The 25,374-nt window shown below is 32.2% G+C and overlaps 1 protein-coding gene across 1 annotated transcript in view; it reads left to right on the top strand.

Annotated features, from left to right (window-relative positions):
* Positions 1 to 25,374, top strand: part of Tom40 (Translocase of outer membrane 40) — a 200,047-nt gene that overhangs the window by 12,174 nt on the left and 162,499 nt on the right. The window contains exon 2 of the mRNA XM_072534793.1: positions 2,064 to 2,326. Coding sequence (XP_072390894.1) covers positions 2,064 to 2,326 — 263 coding nt within the window. The remainder of the gene's footprint in view (positions 1 to 2,063; positions 2,327 to 25,374) is intronic.

Below are 25,374 nucleotides of genomic sequence, written 5' to 3'. Positions count from 1 at the left end.
TTCATTACAACCAATAAATTGTGGCTTAATCCCATATAAACATAATATTTAAATTAAAAAAGAAGTTTAAAAAAGTTTCATTGTAAAAGATTTTGCTATTTAGTGGTGGGAATAAAATGTAAAGAAACGTACAAAAAACCAGTAGAAGTACTCAATATTTGTCAAATAAAACAAGAAATAGGCTTTTTGAAAGAGAAAAGAAAGAATTTTGGAAATTAATATTATGAATGATATGAAGGATAACATTCTCTTTTAAATTAAGAATTAGTTAAAGTTAAGTTTTTTATTTATGAGATTTGCTAGTCATCATTTTAATCATAATTTCGATAAGACTACATAAATGAAAGATTATAATTGGTTAATTAAATATCTAGCTTAAATCTAGTTTTCAAATAAATTGTCAATTTATTATTTCTTGAAATCACAAGCCAAAATTTTAAAATCATAATATGCGTAATGGAGCATCGCGCAGATCGCATGGTAAAGGTAAAAATTTAAGGTGGGATCCCTAGATCCAAGTAAAACATTAACTTATTTTACTTTTGAGTCGATTTTTTTTTCTCGCAAGTGTATTAAATTATAATACATATTGAAAAGATCTTTTATGTCAGTCTTATTAGTGACAGAATTTGGACCTTTTTTTATACAAATCATCTTCAATATGCATCTTTTGTTGTACACTATGTTTGTGTGCAACAACCCTTCTATGCAGGTATGTAATGCAATTTAAACCCAAGGTATGCAACCTTGGGTTTAAATTTTAAAAAATATTTTACAGGTGTTTTTGATGGTTTATGTCCAATATTAATATCATATTTTGCTAAAATATTTGACATTTGTTCAGAAAATCCATTAATGCATGGTAAGGATATATAGTGTTTGTTTGATTTAGTGGCATTATTATTGCTAGGTATGGTTTGGGTTTGTTTTGGATTGGTATTGGAATTACATTGATTTCTGATATTTCAACTTCTTTTTTTAAATAGATGGTTGTAAAATTCTGGTGGATAATTATTTTTTACTAAGATATCTTTAACTTTTCTCAGATTTGCGGAATGGTATTGTGGGCTAGATAGCTTAATTGCTCTGTCAGTAAGACTGAATACAACACTTCTTTTATGGGATTATTGGACATTTGAAAAGTATGATCGATTTCATGATCCGGAATACAGAGTAAGCAGTCATCAACATATCGTTTGTAGAAATGTATGTTGTACTTCAATTTAGAGATGACTGTTGTTTCTATTATTCCCTTTACTAAGTTTGCCATTGGTACTGAGATAGGCTAACCAATGGCCACTCCAGAAATCTGAGCTGAGGTAGAATTTTACACTATCTAGGAATTCTTTAAGTATATTGGGCGCACACACATACCTGCATAGAAGGGTTGTTGTACACAAACATAGTGTACAAATCAACAAATTAAACAAAACAGCCCTAGCCAAACATTCTCGAGAAAATAGCTATTCTCTTGATTTTGAAAATGTACTGATTTTGGAAAAAGAACAAAAATAGCAACAAAAGATGCATATTGAAGATGATTCACATAAAAAAGATCCAAATTCTATCAATAATAAGTAACATAATCATAAGGAGCAATGCGACCAATTTGTGGAAATAATGTTAGAAGACTCTTTTGATGTTTCCAGAGCAACAACTAACACATCCACGGAGGAAAATAAGCTACCTGAGAAAAGGAATGCCAATCGTTTAGAACGTTTGAACACACAAAACAGAAAGATAATGCTAGTTACAGTTGTTAAGGCTAGTCATTAGGTCCTCAGCTAAGAGAAAAAGTCCTCAGTTTTGTGACCACGGAAGTTCTATTATTGTTATTGATTTCGCAGGACTGTTCTATTGATGTGGAACATTCTGTATAACATGCTGAATTCATTTCCCATACTGAATGTAACTTTTGTCATTTTGATGAATCTGTTCTTCATTTAGGGTTTTAAGTTTTACCTTTACGAAGAGTGGCAATTATTTTTTATTAATTTATACGTTTATTTATTATATTATTTATGTATAGACAAATTTAAGAAAAAATAAATGATTTTTTTCAGATGTTTTTCCCACATGTTTTGAAGGTGCTAGAGTTATGCTTACAAGAGGTCTTAGTAATCACTTCCAAATATCCCACACAATAAATATGAGCTCTGTTACTCCCAGTGGATATAGATTTGGAGCTACTTATGTGGGAACAAAACAAATATCTCCAACAGAAGCATATCCTATATTGCTGGGTGATATTGATCCCTCAGGGAATCTGAATGCCACTATTATACACCAGATTCAGCCAAATCTGCAAGCAAAATTTGGAGCACAGGTATACATTTTAATGTCAACTTTTGACTTCATTACTTAAGTAGTATTAGAAAAACTGTTTCTAGTATAAAGATTTTTTTTCCAATTTTTGATATCTACTATAGAGCGGTCCACGTTAAGAAAATAACATTGCGGAGATAGGACCATGTATTTCTTATGGACGATAGAAACGCAGCGATGCCAGGTTGAACACAAGCCCGATTCAGGGTTGTATTATTTGTATTTTGGTTTCCACAGGTATGAATTAAAATTAATGTTTTTTAACGTAATTGACCAAAAATGCTCATTCGAAAAAAAAGATGAAAAGTAGGGAAAATGATTTTAATTAAATAAATAGTATTTACAAAAGATAATTTTATTTTATATTATTTTAATTATAGTAACGACAGTTTATTTATTTTTCAGTGAAAATACCATATGCCATTAATCATGGAAATCAGTAGAAAATATTTCTTAGCTATATCATGCATTTTGCCGGCTATTGAAAGATAAGCAATTAAACGGACCGCTTTGCATATATCTAATTACTAATTGCAACTTAAAATAATATGGTGTGCATATGTCAGCGATTTTATGTCGTTCTCTGACTATATAATGATAATAAGGCTTTGCGGTTCTTTAGTAGTTATTGTGAGTTTACAATTAAATGTTAATTGAAAATGGAAATTCAAAAATTAAGCCAAGGGAATATCTTGGATATCCGTGCAAAACAAATTGTTTTAAATGTATTTAATTATCGTCTAAATTTAAGAAGTGGTGAAAGTGTTAGAAGTTTAACCGATAAAGTAAGTGCTATGACGGGATTCAGTTTTAGTACTATTTCTAAAATACGCAAAGAAACTGCGGAAGGAGGACTAAAGCCCATAGAAAACGTACCAAAAGTAGAGTGAACAGGAGAAAGTTCACTTACGATGCAGTAGTTCGTACACAGATAAGTGCCATCTAGCATAGTTTTTTCTTTAAAAATTTACCGCCGAGATTGAACAAAGTTTTTGCACTGGTTAAAAAGACATAAGATTTAGCAAACATGCCACGCACAACAATGTGGAGAATACTCCATGAAATGAACTTTGTTTTTTTCAAACGAGGAGTAAAGTCAAGCATGATTGAACGGCCCGATATTCTAAGATGTCATGTATATGTCTCGTTTATCTCTGCACTTGGTCACACATATTCCTTCATGACTGTAAATACTGACCACTTCACGTTTTTTTAGTTTCTTTGACAAGTGAGGATTGTCTATTCGGTTATTTCTTAATATGGGCTGTGAGCAATTGTCTAGTCAAGTCAACGCTATTATAGAAGTTACCCGTACTTTTCCAGTAGTCATTCGGACGGTTCATCTTAATTGTCCCCATATGAAACATAAGCCCGAGAAAAGTCTTAAATTCTGTTTGGGTTGTCTCTTTCCAAAACGCAATCCTCGATTTTTCTGAACGACTTTGTGCAAATATTTCGTCAGAGTCAATCAGAGTCACTTCCACCATTCATTTAATCTACATCGTCCTCGTCAGATGCTTCTAACAAGGATTGTAATTCAGCAGTGTCAATCTACGTTTATGTTCACATCTAGCTTTTTTAGATGTCGAAGGCATATTATTTACATCCATTTTTTTTTATAAATACTACAACTCACTTGTACGGAGGTAATTAAAAATAAAAACGTTCTACTAGAAACTATCAACTTACGACTTCCAATACTATATATAATACGTTTTTACTCAATAATAGTTCCTGTATAAGTAAAATTGTTTTTTAATGTGCTTCATTGAAGCACACTAGACATATTGCAGTTTTGCCATCACATTCTTCACAGTATGTTTTAACTTTTCTATCGGCCTTCCTACTAGTCATGCTTCTTCTTAAAAGTTTGTAACATCTTGTACACTTTCTTCACTTTGTATTATCTACATCGCTTTGCCTGAGATGTTATTTTTGAGTGTAACTGGTCGTGAGGGTTACAATATTTCTTTATTTGCAAATGCCTTCGCGAACTCCAGTCTGAACTCAAGGATAGGTTGTCGCTTTTTTCACGTTTTCTATTATTTAGCAACTAAGCATTGACTACTACGGTATTCAATATTAATTTCACTGCCACTTTCCGGTACCACTTCAGAATTTTGCGTATTGGGCTTTGGTAAGAAGCCATTTGATCACTAAAATCAACACTCTTTTTCACCAAGTTATAATCGAGAATAGTTTGTGGTTTTAGCACTTGTGTATAACTGATTACACCTGATTAAACCAAGATACAACTATTATGTTTAAATGTTGTAAGGATTAAAACTGGTCTTTTGTCGACCCATTTTATCACTTTTAAAATCAATAATGGGGTTAAGTTTCATCGTAAGTAACCGGTTGCAAATTTTTTTAATCGAAATTTTGGTTTTACATGTATTTATAGTCGAACATCTGCACATGAATAATTCGTTTCTTGAACCATGATTTCAATTCATCGACCAATATTCTAAAATAAGGTGTTTTTACGTCGTCAGGAATATTATAAACTGGTTCTCTTTCACAAAGCATTGGAAATATGGTTTACATTCTATATTTAGAAAAATCTTTTACTGCAATTCTTGTTCGACCTAAACTAAATTAATACACAAAACAAATAATCAATTTTTTTATAGAAATGCAGATTCCTGTCGGATTTTTATTAGTGCGGCATGAGTCACTGGTGGTCAATTAGCAGTTCGGTACAAGATACATTTAGGTCGTATAATCTTAAAGCCGTAATAAGACCATAAGACCGTATGTTATAAATAAATATATCCCTATAAGAATTATCTTGAAAGATGAGAAAAATACAATAAAAAAGTGCAATATTAAGTGTTATTTAAAAAATGGCAATGGCAAAGTCAATGTACAGTTAAAAACAAAAGTTTTCAGTATTCTATTTCTTGATTATTATTATCTGGTATTCTGAAAATGTTGACATTTTTTCCTGGTCTGATCTTCCTCAACTAACGTAATCTTTCTTAATTGGTGGGTTGTGTTGTGCAGGTCTCTTTAAGTGTTTTTGTTGCTATTCATACTGAATGATCTTCTTTAGACAATGTACTAATGTAATATCTTGGCCATCTACGGCTTGCTCTTCATTTTTCGACTATTAGTTGTATAATATAATTCGGAGTGTCATTTGTGTATTCTTGATTTGGAACTGTTGATCGTGTAGCTCCATACGAAATAGTAGAAGATGAAAACGGCAGCATATTCATCCATAAAAAAAGGAAACGCGATAAAGATATCTGAAACAACTGTTTTATGTTATAAGAGATGAAATAGTCCGAAATTACCAAAACAGGTGAACAGGGCACCATAAAGAAGAAGTAGAATTAGCTATGAAACAGCTTGAATGGGGAACAGAAGTAAGCTTAGACCAAATACCAGCAGGAATTATTCAACTGAGGAAAAAAAATAAATAGATAACAATATTCACTCCATTTACAGAAAAGGCGGTGACCCGAAAAAATTTAAGAACTTCTTTAATAGCCTCCAGTCAACAATTTCCTAATCATGTTTAAAAAACGTACCGAATGCACTGTATATACTAACCCAAGTCGTCAACATACTTGTTGCAGTTATGTATTACGATCAACTTAAAGGTTATGCACGACTCCCTTTGTATAGGTACACAGGCATGCACCCGTGCGGAAAAAAAAAGATTTGTCATACCGTTACATTATATCACATTTTAACGTTGAATATTTTATGGTCCTCTTTGGGATATAAAACGAATGATCGACTTTTTCTCGCACAGATCCCGCCTATGTAACTTTACAAAGCGAGTCGTTTGCTGGGTATTAAGGAACCGTCTATGGCCATCATATAATTTTACGCCAATATTTCACGGTCTACGACGCATTCCACGTTTGATACAGTGTCTTGTTTAGTTTTCTGTCATTCTATTTGTTAAATCCTATTTCATTCTCGTCACAGCGTCAAGGAGCAGTAAATGTGTCCAGTGAACGAGAGGCATATCTTTTTCGAGTTTATCATATCTTCTTCTTTGAGTGCCTCTCCTAATCGTATGGTATTCTCTAAATCCTGTCACGTAATATGCCACACACCTCTGTGCATTAATTCGTTTTATCGCTGTCAGTTTACGGTGTTATTACATGCCGCCATGTTTAATTTCTCTCCACCATCGTATTATCTCCGTTAAATCCGATCATTTTAGGCTCCATATGTCATGATTAGACCTATAGGATCGGAGATACGCAACTAAGGCTATTTTGACATAACACATATAGGAGCAAAGATATGTACCTAAGGTCATTTTGACGTATTGCTGTATTTGATTTCTACGTCGTAGTATTCTATTGGTTAAATGCTACCATTTGAGGTACTGTACGTCACGATTGGACTAATAGGATCGAAGATACATAACTAAGGCCCCTTTGCCAGGCTACTCTATTTAATTTTTATATCTCATTGTATTCTATTAGTTAAATTCTATCATTTGAGGTACGAAACGTCAAGATTGGACTAATAGGACCGCAGATACATAACTAAGGCCCTTTTGACAGGCTGATGTATTTTATTTTTCTATCTTATTGTATTCGATTGGTTAAATCCTATCATTTGAGGTACTGTACGTCACGATTGGGCCACTAAAAACGAAGATACGTAACTAAGGCCCTTTTAACGTGTTGCTGTATTTGATTTCTACGTCATCGTATTCTGTTGGTTAAGTGCTATCATTTGAGTACGTCACGATTGGACTAATAGGACTGAGGATACATAACTAAGGCCATTTGGACATGCTATTCCATTTAATTTTTATACCTCATTGTATTTTATTTGTTAAATCCTTTCATTTGAGGTACTGCACGTTATGATTGGACTAATAGAACTGAAGATACACAACTAAGGCCCTTTTGACATTGTGCTGTATTTGATTTTTCTATCCCATTGTATTCTTTATATTAAATCCTATCATTAGAGGTACTATACGTCACGATTGGACTAATAGGACCGAAGATACGTGACTACGGCACTTTTGACATGTTGCTGTATTTAATTTTTTTTTATTTCATTGTTTTCACAACAGGTTAAATCCTGTCATTTGAGATACTGTACGTCACGATTGGACTTATAGAAACGAAGATATATAATTAAGGCCTTTTTGACATGCTGCTATATTTGATTTTTCTGTCTTATTGTATTTTATTGTTTAAATCCTATCATTTGAGGGGCTGTACGTCGCGACTGGACCAATTGGAGCGAAGATACAATAGGTAGTTGCAATATAATCTAACTCGTTACTTTTAACGAAACATGATGCCAGAATGATTTGTGGATGAAATGTATATATATATATATATATATATATATATATATATATATATATATATAGATCTAGCGGTTAATGGGGGCTCCGTACTAAAACGGTATTATACTAACTCCAGGCGAATATACATCGTGTATATTATTATCTGGGTAGCGCTTTATGCGGACTCCGACCAACACGTCGGATTAAGTGGACTCCGTAATAGGTTAAAACACTTTTGGGATCCGTAAACATTTCTTTGCGTACACAACTAAACTCCTCCGATGTTGCCAATAATTTGATTAGTCGTAGATTTTTAAATTTTTCAGCAGGTACGTTTTGGAACTTCAAATTTATTTAAATATCAATCAATTTAGTCATCGAGAAATTTCACAAATAGGTACTTGGTTAATGTAGTTAAATATTTTATGGTGGTTATTTATATTACTTGCTTTAATTATTTTCAAACTTAAAAAAGTATTTATTATAAACTTGGAAATGGCTAGTTTTCGTTTTATTTATTATTATTTTTTGTTAAAATGTACTAACATCGAGTAGAGTAGTCGTGTAACAGTTTAAGAAAGTAGAAGCCCTTCGGTAGGATTATAATAAACTACATAAAATTGTAATTTTGTCTTTGTAATTTTTCAATTCCTGCAATTTATGACGTGCAATATTTGTTTCATAAAGTAGTTAAATTTAAACTATAATAATTTATGGGAAGCGTTTAAAGAAGTAATCGCTAACCTTAATTAGAATACGGCACAATAAGAAGATGAAACTTACTGTATTTTTACTTATTATATTCACAAAAAGAATATCCAACGTAAAATTTAACAAGTTTTAATGGAGTTGTAGTGAAATTTGACTTCTTATTACGATACCGGATCCTGTAAAATTTTAAATACATTAAATCTCCCGTAAATTATTAAACTTATTCTTAGAATAAAATAACAAACTTCTTAGTAATTAGGTATAATATACCGTTCACAATTATGTGATAATGTGTAGGTGTCAAGATTGCACGGTCATGTGCCATAAGGTTTCATCTTTCATATAAACATCGATAGTTTTTAACTTTGGGTGTATTTGATTCCACCGTGCTGTAACCGATCCAACTTGAAAAGTGTTATTTTACATAAAATTAGAACGTTGGCCCTAATAATGACCTATAAATATACATTGTTAAAAATTGTATACATTTATCAATTTAAAACGTTCTTTGTCGTCTTCTGATCTTCATCTCCATTCGTTCCTAATTAAGCACATGTTATCCACAGGATACCTCTCTCATTTTTAAATCATTACTCTTTTTGCCTTTTGCCATGGTTTTATTTATTTTGTTTATTCATATCGTTTTTACTCATAACAAATATTGGGTAGATTATTGTATCATTAAACTTTCTCCTTATATGTCCGTATCATATAAGTTGTCTAGTTATTTTAGCGTATATAATGACGTATGTTAATTCCATTTTGTTTAACAATAAAACAGCAAAACTTCTACAAAATTATTTCTATCTTATCACTACAGCTGTTTGGGAGAGTGCCTTTCTCAAGTCTTAAGTTTCTCGAATCCATCAATGATCCATTGTATTTCTTATACTTTCATTAAATCCTCTCCAATCAAAGATTTTGAAGCAGCTTTGCTCCATAGTCCATTTTTGTTGCTTTTTGTCACTGTTTCTCCTTTCTCTTTATCATTATCAATACGTAGCGCTACAACACTGGGTAGGTCTTCGCTGATTACAACTTATCTCCAAGTTGATCGATTTTCCACGAATCTGCAATCAAATGAAATGTTCATTTTTTGAGATATGATTGGATGTTTTCTCTCCATTGTATACTGACATGCCCAAGTGGCATTCTTCTGTGCTAACTTCCTTCCACACCAGTTCTACAAGTTTGACATCTTGGCGTCTATGCACGTGTCCGATATACCTTAAGGGATTTATTTTCCTGAACAATATCGTTATGCGAGCTTTCTTTATTCAGTATGTTTTCTTATTCTATACGGATTTGTAGCGATATGATAATGAGTTCTTAAGCTATTTTTTTGTGGCATTTTAAAGTAATTACTATTTAAATGGGAATAAGCCACAATTAAAGCTTAAAGTTAGTTTATTGACGTTTCAATTTCCACTTCGGAAATCGTTCTCAAAATACAAACATTAGTGAGAATGATTTCCGAAGTGGAAATTGAAACGTCAATAAACTAACTTTAACCTCTAATTGTTGCTTATTCCCATTTAAATAGTAGTTATGATAATGGAGTTAAATAAAAATTTCTGATTATTTTCCTTTCAAATATTCGGAGTGCTTCCTTATTTGTTTTAGTCATTCTCCATGACTCACATCCATGTATTAAAATAGGTCTGAAGTTTGAATTATGCTCTGTATTTCTTTAGTGGCATTATTATTAACCGTGATTAGTGATCTAAGATATTTAAAGTGTTCCATACTTTCGAAATTGTAGTTGTTGACTTTAATGTTTTTTCTAAATTTATTGAATTGGTTGATTGGTTTTCTGTTGATTCGCTTGCATTTGGTTTTCATTTCATTGATTTTAAGTCAAACATTTTTTGTGCTCTCTTCACTTTATTGAAGTTTGTGGACGGAAGAGTTTCTCATTAGAGTTATGAGTTCTATATCATTAGCATATGTTAGGAGTTCTTTGTCCCTTGGGCCGTTAATGGATTACATCTTAAATAGGCGTTATTTCTATTTTAGTAAGCTGTTCATTAATTTTTTGATTATTGAAATCGAGAATCTGTATTTTATTCGACTGTTTTATAACACAGAGTTTCTTGGAACATATTTTCATCTTTGGTTTCCAGTATCATTATTACAAGGATTTTGCTGGATATGGATATAGTGAACCCGGTGGTATGTACATGATGTTTTCATAACCAACGTTCAAAAATTTTTCTTACTGTAAATTTATGATTATTTTACTAGGAAATATAGTGTTGTTTAATAATAATAAAGTTCAAGCAACAATTCCTATATGCATTAACTCGGTAATGATAATTCTGCTCCCCGATACCAGGTAGCAGTCCCGAAAACATTAAAACTGCTACACTCATGCTTCTCATTATCCAACAATTAGCCAGTTCAGAACTATAAGCCTTATTATGGCACTGATATTGCTGCTGCTCCTCATAAGTGAATAGAATATGCAAGGAAGGTTTTGACAATTTAATAGGATTTTGTGTGTTAGAATATTATTTCTCCGAGAAAGTGAAGAATATCTATTTGCTATCCGGATTTAATCCATAAATTAATGCTAGTAGCAGCAAAAAAGAGTTGTCCATTGTTGAACATAGGCCTCCTCTAGACTTTTCCATCTGCTTCTGTTCTGCGCCTCTGCTATCCAATTGGTCACGATTCTTTTGAGGTCGTCGGTCCATCGCTTTGGGGGTCTTCCTCGGCTTCGCTTGTCAGTCCGTGGTCTCTACTCAAGCAATTTTTTTGTCAAACTGTTGTCTTTCATTCTTGCAACATGTCCTGCCCATCTCCATTTTTTTTTTGTAATATGTTCGATAATGTCTTCCACTCCGGTTCGTCTACGAACTGCCCCGTTTCTTATTCTATTGCTTAAGTTTACTCCAAGCATTGATCTCTCCATCTTTCGTTGTGTCCTTCTCAATTTTTCGGCTGATGTTTTTGTGAGAGTTAAGGTTTCTGCTCCGTATGTGAGGACTGGTAGAACGCACTGGTTAAAAGCTTTTCTTTTTAAATGGATCGGTATATTTGTTTTAAATACGTCTCTCATTTTTCCGAATGCAGCCCAACCCAGACTTATTTTTCTGAGTAGCTCGCATGTTTGGTTATCTCGCGTTAACCTTATTTCGTGACCCAAATACACATATTTTTCCACAAGTTCTATGGACGACTTTTCGATTTCTATTAGCTCATTGGGGACGAGATTGGTCATCATTTTTGTTTTTCCATAGTTTATTTTTAAACCGACTTTCTGGGTTACTTGCTGTAGTTGTTGTAGCATAACTCTGGCTTCTCCTAAGTTGTCTCTTATGAGAACAATATCATCAGCATATCTGAGATGATTGAATATCTTTCCATCGATTCTAATACCCTTTGATTCAAACTCTAGCCTTTTAAATGCGTACTCCATAACTGTTATAAATAGTTTTGGCGACAAGGTATCTCCCTGCCGCACCCCTCTGCCAATTTTTATCTTCTCAGTGCAATGGAGGTTAACGGTTGTTGTCGCATTTTCGTATATATTTCGAATAATATTTGCATACCTGTGATCTATTCTGCATTCTGATAGTGCTTTTAAGATAGCAACTGTTTCGACTGTGTCAAATGCTTTGTGGAAGTCGACAAAGATAAGAGCAAGGGGTCTGTTATATTCGATAGACTTTTCAACTAGAGTTTTAAGGCATTGCAAATGGTCGTTTGTTCCGTGTCCCGCTCGAAATCCTGCCTGTTCTTCTGATTGATAGAAATCGAGTTTTGCTTCTAACCTGTTTGTCAGTATTCGAGTAAAGAGCTTGTATAGGTAGTTAAGCAAACTAATTGGCCTATAGTTTTCGAGATCTGATTTATCCCCTTTTTTGTGGAGGAGGATTGTAACCGAATTTTTCCATTTACTTGGAATGTTTTCACTATGCAGACATAGATTAAAAAGTGTTTGGATTCGGGACATCAAAAGTGGACCTCCTAGTTTAATTGTCTCAATGACTACACCATCTTCCCCCGGAGCTCTATTATTTTTCATATTTTTGAGGGCATGTTGAACCTGACCTCAGCGACTCCAACAATGTCCCAATTGATTTTATCAAGTTCAGATTCCATTTCTATGAATTTTTCTTCTGATAGCAGGGTTCTTGCATTGAAAGTTGCAATTTTTAGAGATATGTACCTGTTAGATGGTTTTTTCTAAAATATGTCAGAATTGCCCCCCCCCCCCCCATAATCCGTGGAACTGACTGATAGTTTGGTCTGACTGATGGTCTAATAGTCACTAATGAGAAAATCAAATAAATGTTCTTTAACATACAAAAGAGAGGATCGAGAGTAGGGCATAACGGAACAATAAAGCCATATAATTTTGAAAGATTGCAGCGTCTTAGATGCCGTAGGTAATGTTGTTACATAAAAAATAAAAATAAAAGGGAATATTTAGGTAGCTAACTTATGTTTATGTATATATAATCCTCTTTTAAATCCAGAAGTCTAATTCGAATCTCTAAAATCAGGATATATAAAATAGTGATCAAACCAGTGCTAATGTGTGGATACGTGACGAGAACGTATTAATTAGACCAGGATTGCTAGAAAAGCCATCAGAAGTATTTTCCGACTTACAAAGGTCCGAGTACTAACCAATACCGAACAGAGCTAATTCCAAGGTCAAACACATATATAAAGATAGCAACGTCGTACAAGAAACTAAATCTCAGTGCTAAAGTTGCGCTGGCTTTATCCAAAGACTCTATAATAACTGCATTGTTAAGTTAAATTGGGAGGATGCCCCAAGAGAAAAAATGCCTTTAAGACTTCCACAAATGAAGGAGGAGGTAACATATGGTCAGATTTAGGAATAATGAGACTATCTACCGACCCATTATATTTATCAACACCTGCTATCCTACCTACAATCAATACTTATCTGTTGTGGAATATCAAATCAATTTCACGTAATCAAACGAACTAGGCTTAAAAAAATTATCGAAGGAAAGGCACTTCAGAAATATTGACATAAATTTTAAAAACGTCATTTACCTGGCTATATTTTCAATAGGAAAGAGAAGACAAAAAGAAGAAAAGGCAATAGAATCTTGTTCCGTTCTGACTATACGATGACGATGATCTTTATATAACATATAGGGAGAAAGAGAGAATAACGTTTATGTTTAATTTAGAAGTCGCTGGTTTTCTCCCTTTTGAATTGAGTATGTATATGTATTACCATAGAAAATAAAAGCAAGAGAACTATAATTATAAAACGAAAAGATTACGAAATGAAAAGATTATATAAATCCCTTATATTTACACAGACTGTTTTACAAAACGTGAACGAATGAGCATAAAAGGACAGCTGTTTTACAAACTTAATATTATTAGACGCATTTAGGATCAATTTCACTCAAAATATGATATATGCTAAAATATGATCCGACAGGAAAAAGGCAATGACTTTTACAGCTGATTGCCACATAAATATATCAATGTAACACAAGTATGATGATTTTTGCCACAGCAAATTTAAAGTGTTCCATACTTTCGAAATTGTAGTTTTTGACTTAAATGTTTTTTCTAAATTTATTAAATTGGTCTCTTCTGTTGATTCGCTTGTATTCGGTTTTCATATCGTTGATTTTAAGTGAAACATTTTTCGTGCACGTTGTTAAAGATGTTTGCGGACCGGAGAGAGTTTCTTATGAGATCCATATCATTAGCATATGCCAGGAGTGCTTTGTACCTTGGCCCGTTAATGGATTACATCTTAAATAGGCGTTATTTCTATTTTACTAAGCTGTTTATTGATTTTTTGACTATTTGAATCAAGAATCTCTAGTTTATTCGACTGTTGAATAAAACAGACTTTCTTGGTGCATATTTTTATCTCTGGATTTTTGTTTGCCGTCTTCTTATTACAACGATTTTGCTGGATATCGACATAGGGAACCTGGTGGTATGTACATGATGTTTCCATAAGCAACGTTCGAAAATTTGTCTTACTGTAAAGTCATGATGATTTTACTAGAAAATATAGTGTTGTTTAATAATAATAAAGTTCAAGCAACAAGTACTATATGCATTAACTTGGTACTGATATCTCTGCTCTCCGCTAACAGATGGCAGTCCCGAAAACATTAAAACTCATGCTTCCTATTATCCAACGATTAGCCAGTCCAGTACTATACGCCTTATTATGGTACTGATATTACTGCTGCCCCTCATGAGTGAATAGAATATGCAAGGAAGGTTTTGGCAATTTAATAGGATTTTGTGTGTTAGAATATTATTTTTCCGAAAAAGTGAAGAATATCAATTTGCTATCCGGATTTAATCCATAAATTATTAGAATGCTATAAAATAATGATATTAGCATAAAAAAAACGGTCTAATAGTCAGTAATAAAGCATATAAATGTTCTTTAACATACAAAAGAGATGACGTAGAGTAGGGCATAATGTAACAATAGACCCATATAATTTTAAAGGATTGCAACATTTTAGATATCGTAGATAACGTTGTAACATAAGAAATAAAAGGGAATATTCAGGTAGCTATTTGATGTATATATAACTCTTATAATACTTTTAAATTCAGAGGTCTAATACGACTTTCTTAAATCAGGATATATAAAACAGTGATTAAACCAGTGCTAATGTGTGGATATGTGGCCAGAACGCTAACAAAACAATGTACGTAAAACTCAGGTATTAATTAGATCAGGATTGCTAGAAAAGCCATCAGAAGTATTTTCCAACTTACAAAGGTCCGCGTACTAACCAATACCGAACGGAACTAATGCCAAGGCCAAACACATATATAAAGACAACAACGTCGTGTAAGAAGCTAAATCTCAATGCTAAAGTTGCGCTGGCTATATCCAAAGGCTCTATAATAACTACATTGCCAAGTTAAATTGGGAGGATGCCCCAAGAGAAAAAATGCCTTTAGGACTTCCACAAATGAAGGGGGAAGGTAACGTGAGGTCAGATTTAGGAATAATGAGACTATCTACCGACCCATCATATTTATCAACACATGCCTGTTCAACTACCTGCTATCCTACCTATAGTCAATACTCATCTGTTGGGGACTATCAAATCAATTACATGTAATCAAACAAACCAGGCTTAAAAAATGTTATCTCAGGAAAGGCACTTTTAAAACGTTATTTACGTGACTTATTAATATTTAAATTTTTAATGAAAAGTAAAAGATTAGCCATTTGTTATGGGGTTCAGAGAAGAACCGTCACGATGTTAATTTTTTGAGATATGATTGGATGTTTTGCATCTACCTTAAGCAATTTATTTTCCTAAACCATATCGTTATAAGAGCTTTCTTTATTCAGTATGTGTTCTTCTTCTATACGGATTTGTAGCGATATGATAATGAGGTTAAAACAATTTTCCTATTATTTTCCTTTCAAATATTCGTAGTTCTTCCTTATCCGTTTTAGTCATTGTCCATGATTAGCATCTATGTATTAAAATAGGTAAAAAGTTCAAATTATGATCTGTATTTCTTTAGTGGCATTATTATTAACCGTGATTATTTATCTAAGATATTTAAAGTGTTCCATATTTACGAAATTTTAGTTGTTAACTTTAATATTTTATCAAGATCTATTAAATTGGTCTCTTCTGTTGATTCGCTTGTATTTCTTCTTAGCTTGACGAATTCTTCTTTTTTCATTCTGTGAACTACTAGTGGGTTCTTTTTACGGAATTTTTTCATCACGTTTAGGTAATCATCAACGGTATATAAACGTTGTTGAAATTTTAGGGCATTTTCAAAATCTCCAAAATCACTACCATTCGGTAAAAGCTATGACTAGGAAAGTAATAGCGTAATGTAATTTTTTCAATGGTAGGATGAGTTTCCAAAATCATTTTCAGAATCAAAACTATTTTAATGCTGCGGTTTTGGCCGCCACAAGAGTCTGACCACAAAATTACATGTTTTGCAGAAGTAACATTTTCTTCAATGTGTTTCTTAAGACAAATGCCTACGTCCTGGGCTCCCCGACTAGCTTCTCCTTCTATCCAAATATAACAATGACCTTTTTTATCCTTGGCGCTATGGATACCAAGGTTGTAAATACATAATTGACGCTTATAATATACAATATTTATTAGAATTCTCGAAAGGGGAAGAGTTTTTCTTTAAATCAAAACAAAAGGTTTCCACTTCTGGTTGATCGTTGCTTATCTTCATGTCTAGCTTTCTTTCTTCTAAGTGCACATTTTTTCTTTTTTTAACGCTTAATTGTTCGTTATCTGCGCAATTTTTAATTTCTAATTCGAAACAATCACATCTACTACAAGTATCTTTTTCAACTTTTTTCTTTGAAGATTAAATCGTGTTAAAAACATTTTTTTGTAAAACGAAAATTTAACAAGGTCATTGTCTGCTTCTTTAATATACAATTCATACATTTTACTTAATGTTATGTCTTTTGTTAAGTATTCTCTTTCTGTGTTAGCTCTTCTGTAATGTGACTATTATAGAAAAATTTAAGCAATAACTGAAACTACTTCTTAACCTAAACGCCTCAACAAGTTGCCAACGTCACCATTGTTAACCACGTTTATGTACATATGTTGCCAAATATTCGATATTCAATCATTAAAACGCTCGCAAGAGGCGCTTGGTCCAAAACTAATACACAAAAATTAGTCGCTTGCTCTAGTTATGCAAAATTCAAAATCCAAAATAAAAAGAAAGGTACTTAATCTTTTTAAATATATCTGGTTATCCGTTACTAACAGGTTAATGGGATTTATTACGTAGATAGTTTATGCTTTTTTCTATCTTCTTCTTTAAGTTCCATCTTCTATCGAAGGTTGGAAATCATCATGGCTATACGGACTCTGTTGACTGCCGCTCTATAAAGTTCTGCACTACTGCATTCAAACCATTCCCTTAAGTTTTTAAGCCAGAATATTCTTCGTCTTCCCACATTTCGTTTTCCTCGGATTTTGCCTTGCATAATAAGTTGTAATAATGCGTATTTTTGCCCTCTCATCACATGTCCTAAGTACTCAAGTTTTCGTCTTTTGATAGTTAATAATATTTCCGCCCCATTTCCTATCATTCTAGTTACTTCCACGTTTGACATTCTTTGAATCCATGATATTCGTAGGATTCTTCTGTAACACCAAAATTCAAAGGCGGCCGACTTATTCAGATGGACTTGTTTTAGTGTTCACGCTTCCAAGCCATAAAGAAAAGTAGAGAACACGTAACATCGAAGCATTCTCAGGCTCTAACTTTATATCCCGAAAACAAAGAAACTTTTTAAGTTTAAAAAATAATGCACGTGCTATTTCAATGCGTGTCCTAATTTCTTTTGTTTGGTCTACATCTGATGTTATCCTGTTGTTCCTCTTTTCCACCAGAAAGCGCCATAATCCACAATTTAAGGAAATGGGGCTGGGTCTAGTGATGCATAACGCCGTTCATATAGCAATTTGTTGTCACATGTTTATAGTTTTTCAAAAAATGAACTCCGATTTTAAGATTAAAACGTAAAACAAAATATAAAAACCTACTGAACCTTATTCAGAAAATTTCAGAAAAGAATAACTTTTGTGAAAGATTGTGGGACACAGTCATATTTTAAGATAAAAACTTCAATTCAGAGAGTGGACATTCTTAATAAATGTATAATCTAATATGGAAGCATATTTATGTTTTACAGACTTAGAAAGCACTGAGCACACAAGTATTAATTTTTTTATGTACTAGGTCGTAAAATAAGTATACTCAAAACAAATAAATATTATCTACCAAGTATTCTACTCCACTTTATTATCAATGCATCAGATATAATATAAAGATTTCGTCGTAGTTGTAAATTAATAGGAGATAAAACCAAATGTAGAGCATATAGTGAAATCTGAATATCTTAGAATAACTATATCGAGCGGGAACATTATTGATGAGCAAAAGGGAGACCCATCGCTGAGAAAGTGACAAAGCAATTGGCAAAAGCAAAGGGTACTTTGTACTAAAGTACCCATACTCTAAAGCATAAGCAGGTCTTTTCGTACTCTTTTAGTAAGTGATAGATTCGACCGTTACTTGATGGAAATTCATTTTATCTAACAATTAAACAGGTATGCGTTTACACGTCATATTTTGTAACTGAATAAGTTGAGGAGGGGATAACTGTTTGTCTCAAGTTGGTCATTCAGAATTATGTCTGTATTTTTTAATTTGCTAATTTCCATAGATTCTAATATTCATGGAATCTACAGATAGCTTAAGGCCTTTATTATAAATACACTTTTTTAGTAATAAAAATATATAAATAGAACCTAGAATACGCCTGTAAAAGTATGTAACCTTTGATCTCTGGGATAAACCCATCTCCTGAACAATGGTGCCGATATATGTAGGTAAAATTTTCTACACCTATTTTAACCTGTTTATTTCCTCATTATCAATATATATATGAGTTGTAACCGATACCACAAACTCATTTACTTATAGAGACTATATATTGACCATAATTACATATTAAATGCAGGCAAAGAAGCAAAGAAAAACTTATAATGAGAGAAAACAAAACCAGTCAGCTGAGAGATTCTTTCAACGATGTTGAGCTTGGATCCGCTATCCATGTATATAATGAACAATATACGGCTCCTGGCTGAGGATCTGAGCACAAAACTAACTATAAAATTTGAACTAAAAATACAACAATGGCTAATATCCAAAGTCTTTAGACAAGCAAAGCAAAGACAAAGTTGTTGCCTTGACAAGCAAAGCAAAGACAAAGTTGTTACCTTGCTTAAACCTGGCAAAAACTCCAACGACCACAAAAGCTATCGGCCAATATATCTATTTATTTTGTCAGCTATACAGAATACTTCTGTACATGATCCTTAATATAAACCGATAATAGAAGAAAAACTCAAATTAAAAGACAAAAGTGGCTATAGATGACAGGTTAGATCCTATATGTCACAAATACTAAATCTTGCCCAACACAGCGAAGAGAAGTACGAAAAATATCAGGTATGAGGAGTGGTATTTGTTAATCTAAATGCCGCTTATAAATAGTTATTTAAATAACTTATAAAATATTTAGTTATAAATTAGTCAGCCAAATTCAGGGAATATTAAGACTCACATCCATACATAAGCTCTACAATATCGTAGCTATCAATCCACCTAATATCCGAAGATAAGTAGCTAGAGAGCAAAAAAAAACAAAGTCCAGATTCGTGACATCCACTTCACGAATACCAGCCCATTTTATGACTAGAATCAAGGAAAAACTGGCTATATCAACACATCTGCAAGATATACAAACAAAAATAAGCTGCTCCTCGCCATCTGATCCCTCGAACGGAACTTCCTTATGGTAGTTATCTTCTTTAAATCTGCCAGGAGGACTCTTGCCTGCAAACACCGGTTAACTTGTGTGCATGTGGGGTGGTACAAGACTTATCACACTTTCTTAGTTAACTTTACCGTTCAAATCGCTCTTTTTGAAGGGACAAGGTTTATTTATGTGAACTGAACACGTAAAGTACAGTCAGTAAGCTATTACTTATAAAGATCATTGCAAATTTGACACTAACTCCACTTATATTGAATACATATTACCCCTAAATACGAGATAAAACATTCAGAAATATGTAATATTGGTGAAGTGGTATAATTCATGTTAGAAAAATTAATCATTCTTCCCTTTTTTGTGCACTACTACCCATTTTAACAAAAAAATATCTACTCGTATTTTAGCACTTAAATATTTATTTTGAGATAACCTTCTATCCAGAATTAAAAAATAGAATAATAAGAAATAGAATCCAGAAAAATATAAAATAATAAAATAGAAGAAATAAAATAATAAAAAAGCTGTATATAAGATATCATGAAACAATGGATGAAATAAAAGAAGTTCTTATTAACCGGATTCTTAAATAAAACGTATAAAGACATACTCACGTTAACAAAATACATTAGGAAATTTTCGCATATGAAAAAACACATCCAACTTGGTAATGAAATCCTTTTGTATCTATAAATCTATTTTTAGAAAAGCACGTACCTACCAAAAACAGGTATTTGGTAGTACACATATCTGTTACATACTGTAATGCGTATGAATGATAACACAAGTAAGGAGTCTATATGAACCGTTTAGAATATACGCTGGAAATAAACGGCTTAATCCCATAGTTGCCAAACTATCAGAGCTTACTTAAACCGATATACGTATGGTTCCAATATACACGGAACAAGATCTGAACGACCCCTATAATATATACACGTGAACTAAGCGATATACATTCATGATACAGGGGTACTTAGGGGCTCCACAAAATTTTTAAAAATTGTGAAACTATACATGTTGACGAATCGACAGAGCCAATATTATGGAATGGTCAAGTGAGCTCCGTATATCGGTGGCCACTTGACCACGGAGCTCACTTGAACCTGAATTTTAACATGGGCGGAGTCCACTTTATGCCGTAGATATATATATATATATATATATATATATATATATATATATATATATGTATATAAATATATATATATATATATATATATATATATATATATATATATATATATTTATATACATTTATATACATTTATATACATTTATATACATATATATATATATATATATATATATATATATATATATATATATATATATATATACAGGGTGGTCCTTAAGTAATTGTACAAACAGAAACCGTAGATTCTGCACTTTAAAATATTACGATTTAAGCCAACTTGCTTTAATAAAATGTTGATATTAAGAAAGATACAGGGTGTTAAACTGGAAATTTAAAATTTTATTTTTCGCTATAACTTTTACGTTTGTAAATATTTTTAAACAAAAATTTACAGTTGGATGCTTTTAAGTAGGATAAATTATAATTTTATACTTACTTTAATGTAACTAATAGAGGGCGCCACATATGACACATGTGTGGCATAAATTTGTGCTTAACTTTTTTGCTCTTTAAGTTAGCTCTATTTGTGTTAAAAAATATTAAAGATACATTATTTCTACAAAGAAAAGGTATACTTGATAGTAACCTGAAAATTGAACCGTTTTCGAGATAAATGCATTTTATAAGTCAGCTGCACAATAATTCTTAGTTTGATATTTGTGCGGTAAATCACTGAATACCTGTAGATAAGCATAATTCATAGTTTATTCTTATTAAAACAACTCAAAGATAATAATGTAACATCACAAAATGCTTTGTTATATGTCCAATGTCTTATTGAAGAAAAGATATTTCACCTCCTTCTTTAGGTGCCGTGTCCGTATTCAGACGTTGGCAGTCATCATGTTTACAATTTCCCTTTGCTATCGCTTCTTAAGTTTCTATAATGGCGTTGTATTACTTTTTCTTTATTGTAAAATGCTAAAAACCCAAAATATATGGTTTATGCAAGAGAGTACACAACCACATTCTAGAGAGAAGGCAGTTGGAACATACTTATACTTTTCTGAATGTTGGATTGGTCGTGGTAGTCATATTCCTTGGCAATGTGGTGAGATATTGATATAATTATTTAATTCATAAAAAATCCGAAAAGAATACTTATTGTTTATTACGTAAACTGTTTACTCATTTTTATTAGGACAAATAGAAACTAGAGCAAAGGTAGTTAATAACACATATGTGTCCTGTTTCATAATACATTTGCTACAAACATAACCTGAAAGACTCAGCATTTTTACAAAAACATCATCGTTGTCCTAATAACCGATATTGTTATAAATATAGTAAACACATAGGCAATTTAGTTCAGTATAATATTAGTTCGTTAGTAAATCATAATAGTCTATTTGTTCGAGATGTAATTGTAGTTACTCATAAGCTGTAACGAAATCATATAAATAAGTAATGTCATCGATATATTCATCCATTATAGATTATAGCCAACACGTAGGCCCGAATTTAATCCGCTTGATTTTGGTGTATGGGGAGCATTAAAACAACGTGTCTATAAGAATCCCATAAACATTCGCAACCAACTATGGGAAGAAATAAATACTGCAGCAGTTTCTTTAGAACCAATGATGCTATTTAATATGAGACTATCTTTTATGGAATATATTGACAAATGAATTAAAGAAAATGGTATACATATCGAACACTTACTTTGACAAAAAGTTATGTTATTTAGTTTAACTATTTCTTAATTTGGTTTGTAAACAAAATGTTTTGATTATGACTTTAATTTAACATAAAACGTAAAATGTTTGATGTAAAATCATATTATTCTGTTATTTTGTCAAATCCTATTATTAATTATCCTGCTGATATATTTATTTTATTTAATACTTCGTTCACTATTAACTTTAGTTAAAGGTATTTTATACCAAAATTCAGAAGTATTAATGGTTTTGTCTATTTTTTTCTTTGTTGCCTGGAGTAATTGCCTTAGATCAGAACTATGCAGCTGACTTTTAAAATGCGATTATCTCGAAAACTGTTGAGTTTTGAAGTTATTAACAGGTATACCTTTTTTTGTTAAAATAATGAATATTTAATATTTTTTATCCCAAATACAGGTAACTTAAAGACCAAAAAAGTTAAGTGCAAATTTATACCACATATGTGGCATAAGTGGCGCCCTCTATCAGTTACTTCAAAGTATGTATCAAATTATAATTTTTCATATAAAAAAGTACCCAGTTGTAAATTTTTATACATAAATGTTTACAAACATGAAAGTTATAGCGAAAAATAAAATTTTAATTTTGCACTTTAACACCCTGTATCAACATTTTATTAAAGCAATTTGGCTTAAATCGTAATATTTTAAAGTGTAGAATCTACTGTTTCTTTTTGTACAATTACTTAAGGACCACCCTGTATATATATATATATATATATATATATATATATATATATATATATATATATATATATATCTACGGCATAAAGTGGACTCCGCCCATGTTAAAATTCAGGTTCAAGTGAGCTCCGTGGTCAAGTGGCCACCGATATACGGAGCTCACTTGACCATTCCATAATATTGGCTCTGTCGATTCGTCAACATGTATAGTTTCACAATTTTTAAAAATTTTGTGGAGCCCCTAAATACCCCTGTATCATGAATGTATATCGCTTAGTTCACGTGTATATATTATAGGGGTCGTTCAGATCTTGTTCCGTGTATATTGGAACCATACGTATATCGGTTTAAGTAAGCTCTGATAGTTTGGCAACTATGGGATTAAGCCGTTTATTTCCAGCGTATATTCTAAACGGTTCATATAGACTCCTTACTTGTGTTATCATTCATAGGCATTACAGTATGTAACAGATATGTGTACTACCAAATACCTGTTTTTGGTAGGTACGTGCTTTTCTAAAAATAGATTTATAGATACAAAAGGATTTAATTACCAAGTTCGATGTGTTTTTTCATATGCGAAAATTTCCTAATGTATTTTGTTAACGTGAGTATGTCTTTATACGTTTTATTTAAGAATCCGGTTAATAAGAACTTCTTTTATTTCATCCATTGTTTTATCATATCCTATATACAGCTTTTTTATTATTTTATTTCTTCTATTTTATTATTTTATTTTTTTCTGGATTCTATTTCTTATTATTCTATTTTTTAATTCTGGATAGAAGGTTATCTCAAAATAAATATTTAAGTGCTAAAATAGATATTTTTTTGTTAAAATGGGTAGTAGTGCACAAAAAAGGGAAGAATGATTAATTTTTCTAACATGAATTATACCACCACCAATATTACATATTTCTGAATGTTTTATCTCGTATTTAGGAGTAATATGTAATCAATATAAGTGGAGTTAGTGTCAAATTTGCAATGATCTTTATAAGTAATAGCTTACTGACTGTACTTTACATGTTCAGTTCACATAAATAAACCTTGTCCCTTCAAAAAGAGCGATTTGAACGGTAAAGTTAACTAAGAAAGTGCGATAAGTCTTGTACCACCCCACATGCACACAAGTTAACCGGTGTTTGCAGGCAAGAGTCCTCCTGGCAGATTTAAGGAAGATAACTACCATAAGGAAGTTCCGTTCGAGGGATCAGATGGAGAGGAGCAGCTTATTTTTGTTTGTATATCTTGGAGATATGTTGATATAGCCAGTTTTTCCTTGATTCTAGTCATAAAATGGGCTGGTGTTCGTGGAGTGGATGTCACGAATCTGGACTTTGTTTTTTTTGCTCTCTAGCTACTTATCTTCGGATATTAGGTGGATTGATAGCTACGATATTGTAGAGCTTATGTATGGATGTGAGTCTTAATATTCCCTGAATTTGGCTGACTAATTTATAACTAAATATTTTATAAGTTATTTAAATAACTATTTATAAGCGGCATTTAGATTAACAAATACCACTCCTCATACCTGATATTTTTCGTACTTCTCTTCGCTGTGTTGGGCAACATTTAGTATTTGTGACATATATGATCTAACCTGTCATATATAGCCACTTTTGTCTTTTAATTTGAGTTTTTCTTCTATTATCGGTTTATATTAAGGATCATGTACAGCAGTATTCTGTATAGCTGACAAAATAAATAGATATATTGGCCGATAGCTTTTGTGGTCGTTGGAGTTTTTGCCAGGTTTAAGCAAGGCCACAACTTTGTCTTTGCTTTGCTTGTCTAAAGACTTTGAATATTAGCCATTGTTGTATTTTTAGTTCAAATTTTATAGTTAGTTTTGTGCTCAGATCCTCAGCAAGGAGCCGTAATATTGTTCATTATATACGTGGATAGCGGATCCAAGCTCAACATCGTTGAAAGGTTCTCTCAGCTGACTGGTTTTGTTTTCTCTCATTATAAGTTTTTCTTTGCTTCTTTGCCTGCATTTAATATGTAATTTTCAGCGATTAGCTTAATACCAAATACCATAGGATTGGCCATCTACGTGCTTCCTGCATTTTGTTAAGCGCATATGTAAAGTGGAGTGTCTTTATCTCTAGATATACTCTTAATATTTATACAAATAATTAGAATAGTTGGTCCTAAAAAGGACCGATTTGACAAAAAACATATTGAACGGGTGATTTAAGAATTAA

This window comes from Diabrotica undecimpunctata, chromosome 6 (genome assembly GCF_040954645.1).
Source record: "Diabrotica undecimpunctata isolate CICGRU chromosome 6, icDiaUnde3, whole genome shotgun sequence".
NCBI lineage: Eukaryota > Metazoa > Arthropoda > Insecta > Coleoptera > Chrysomelidae > Diabrotica > Diabrotica undecimpunctata.
Note: the sequence above shows the minus strand (reverse complement) of the source record. Positions and strands in the feature narration are given on the sequence as shown.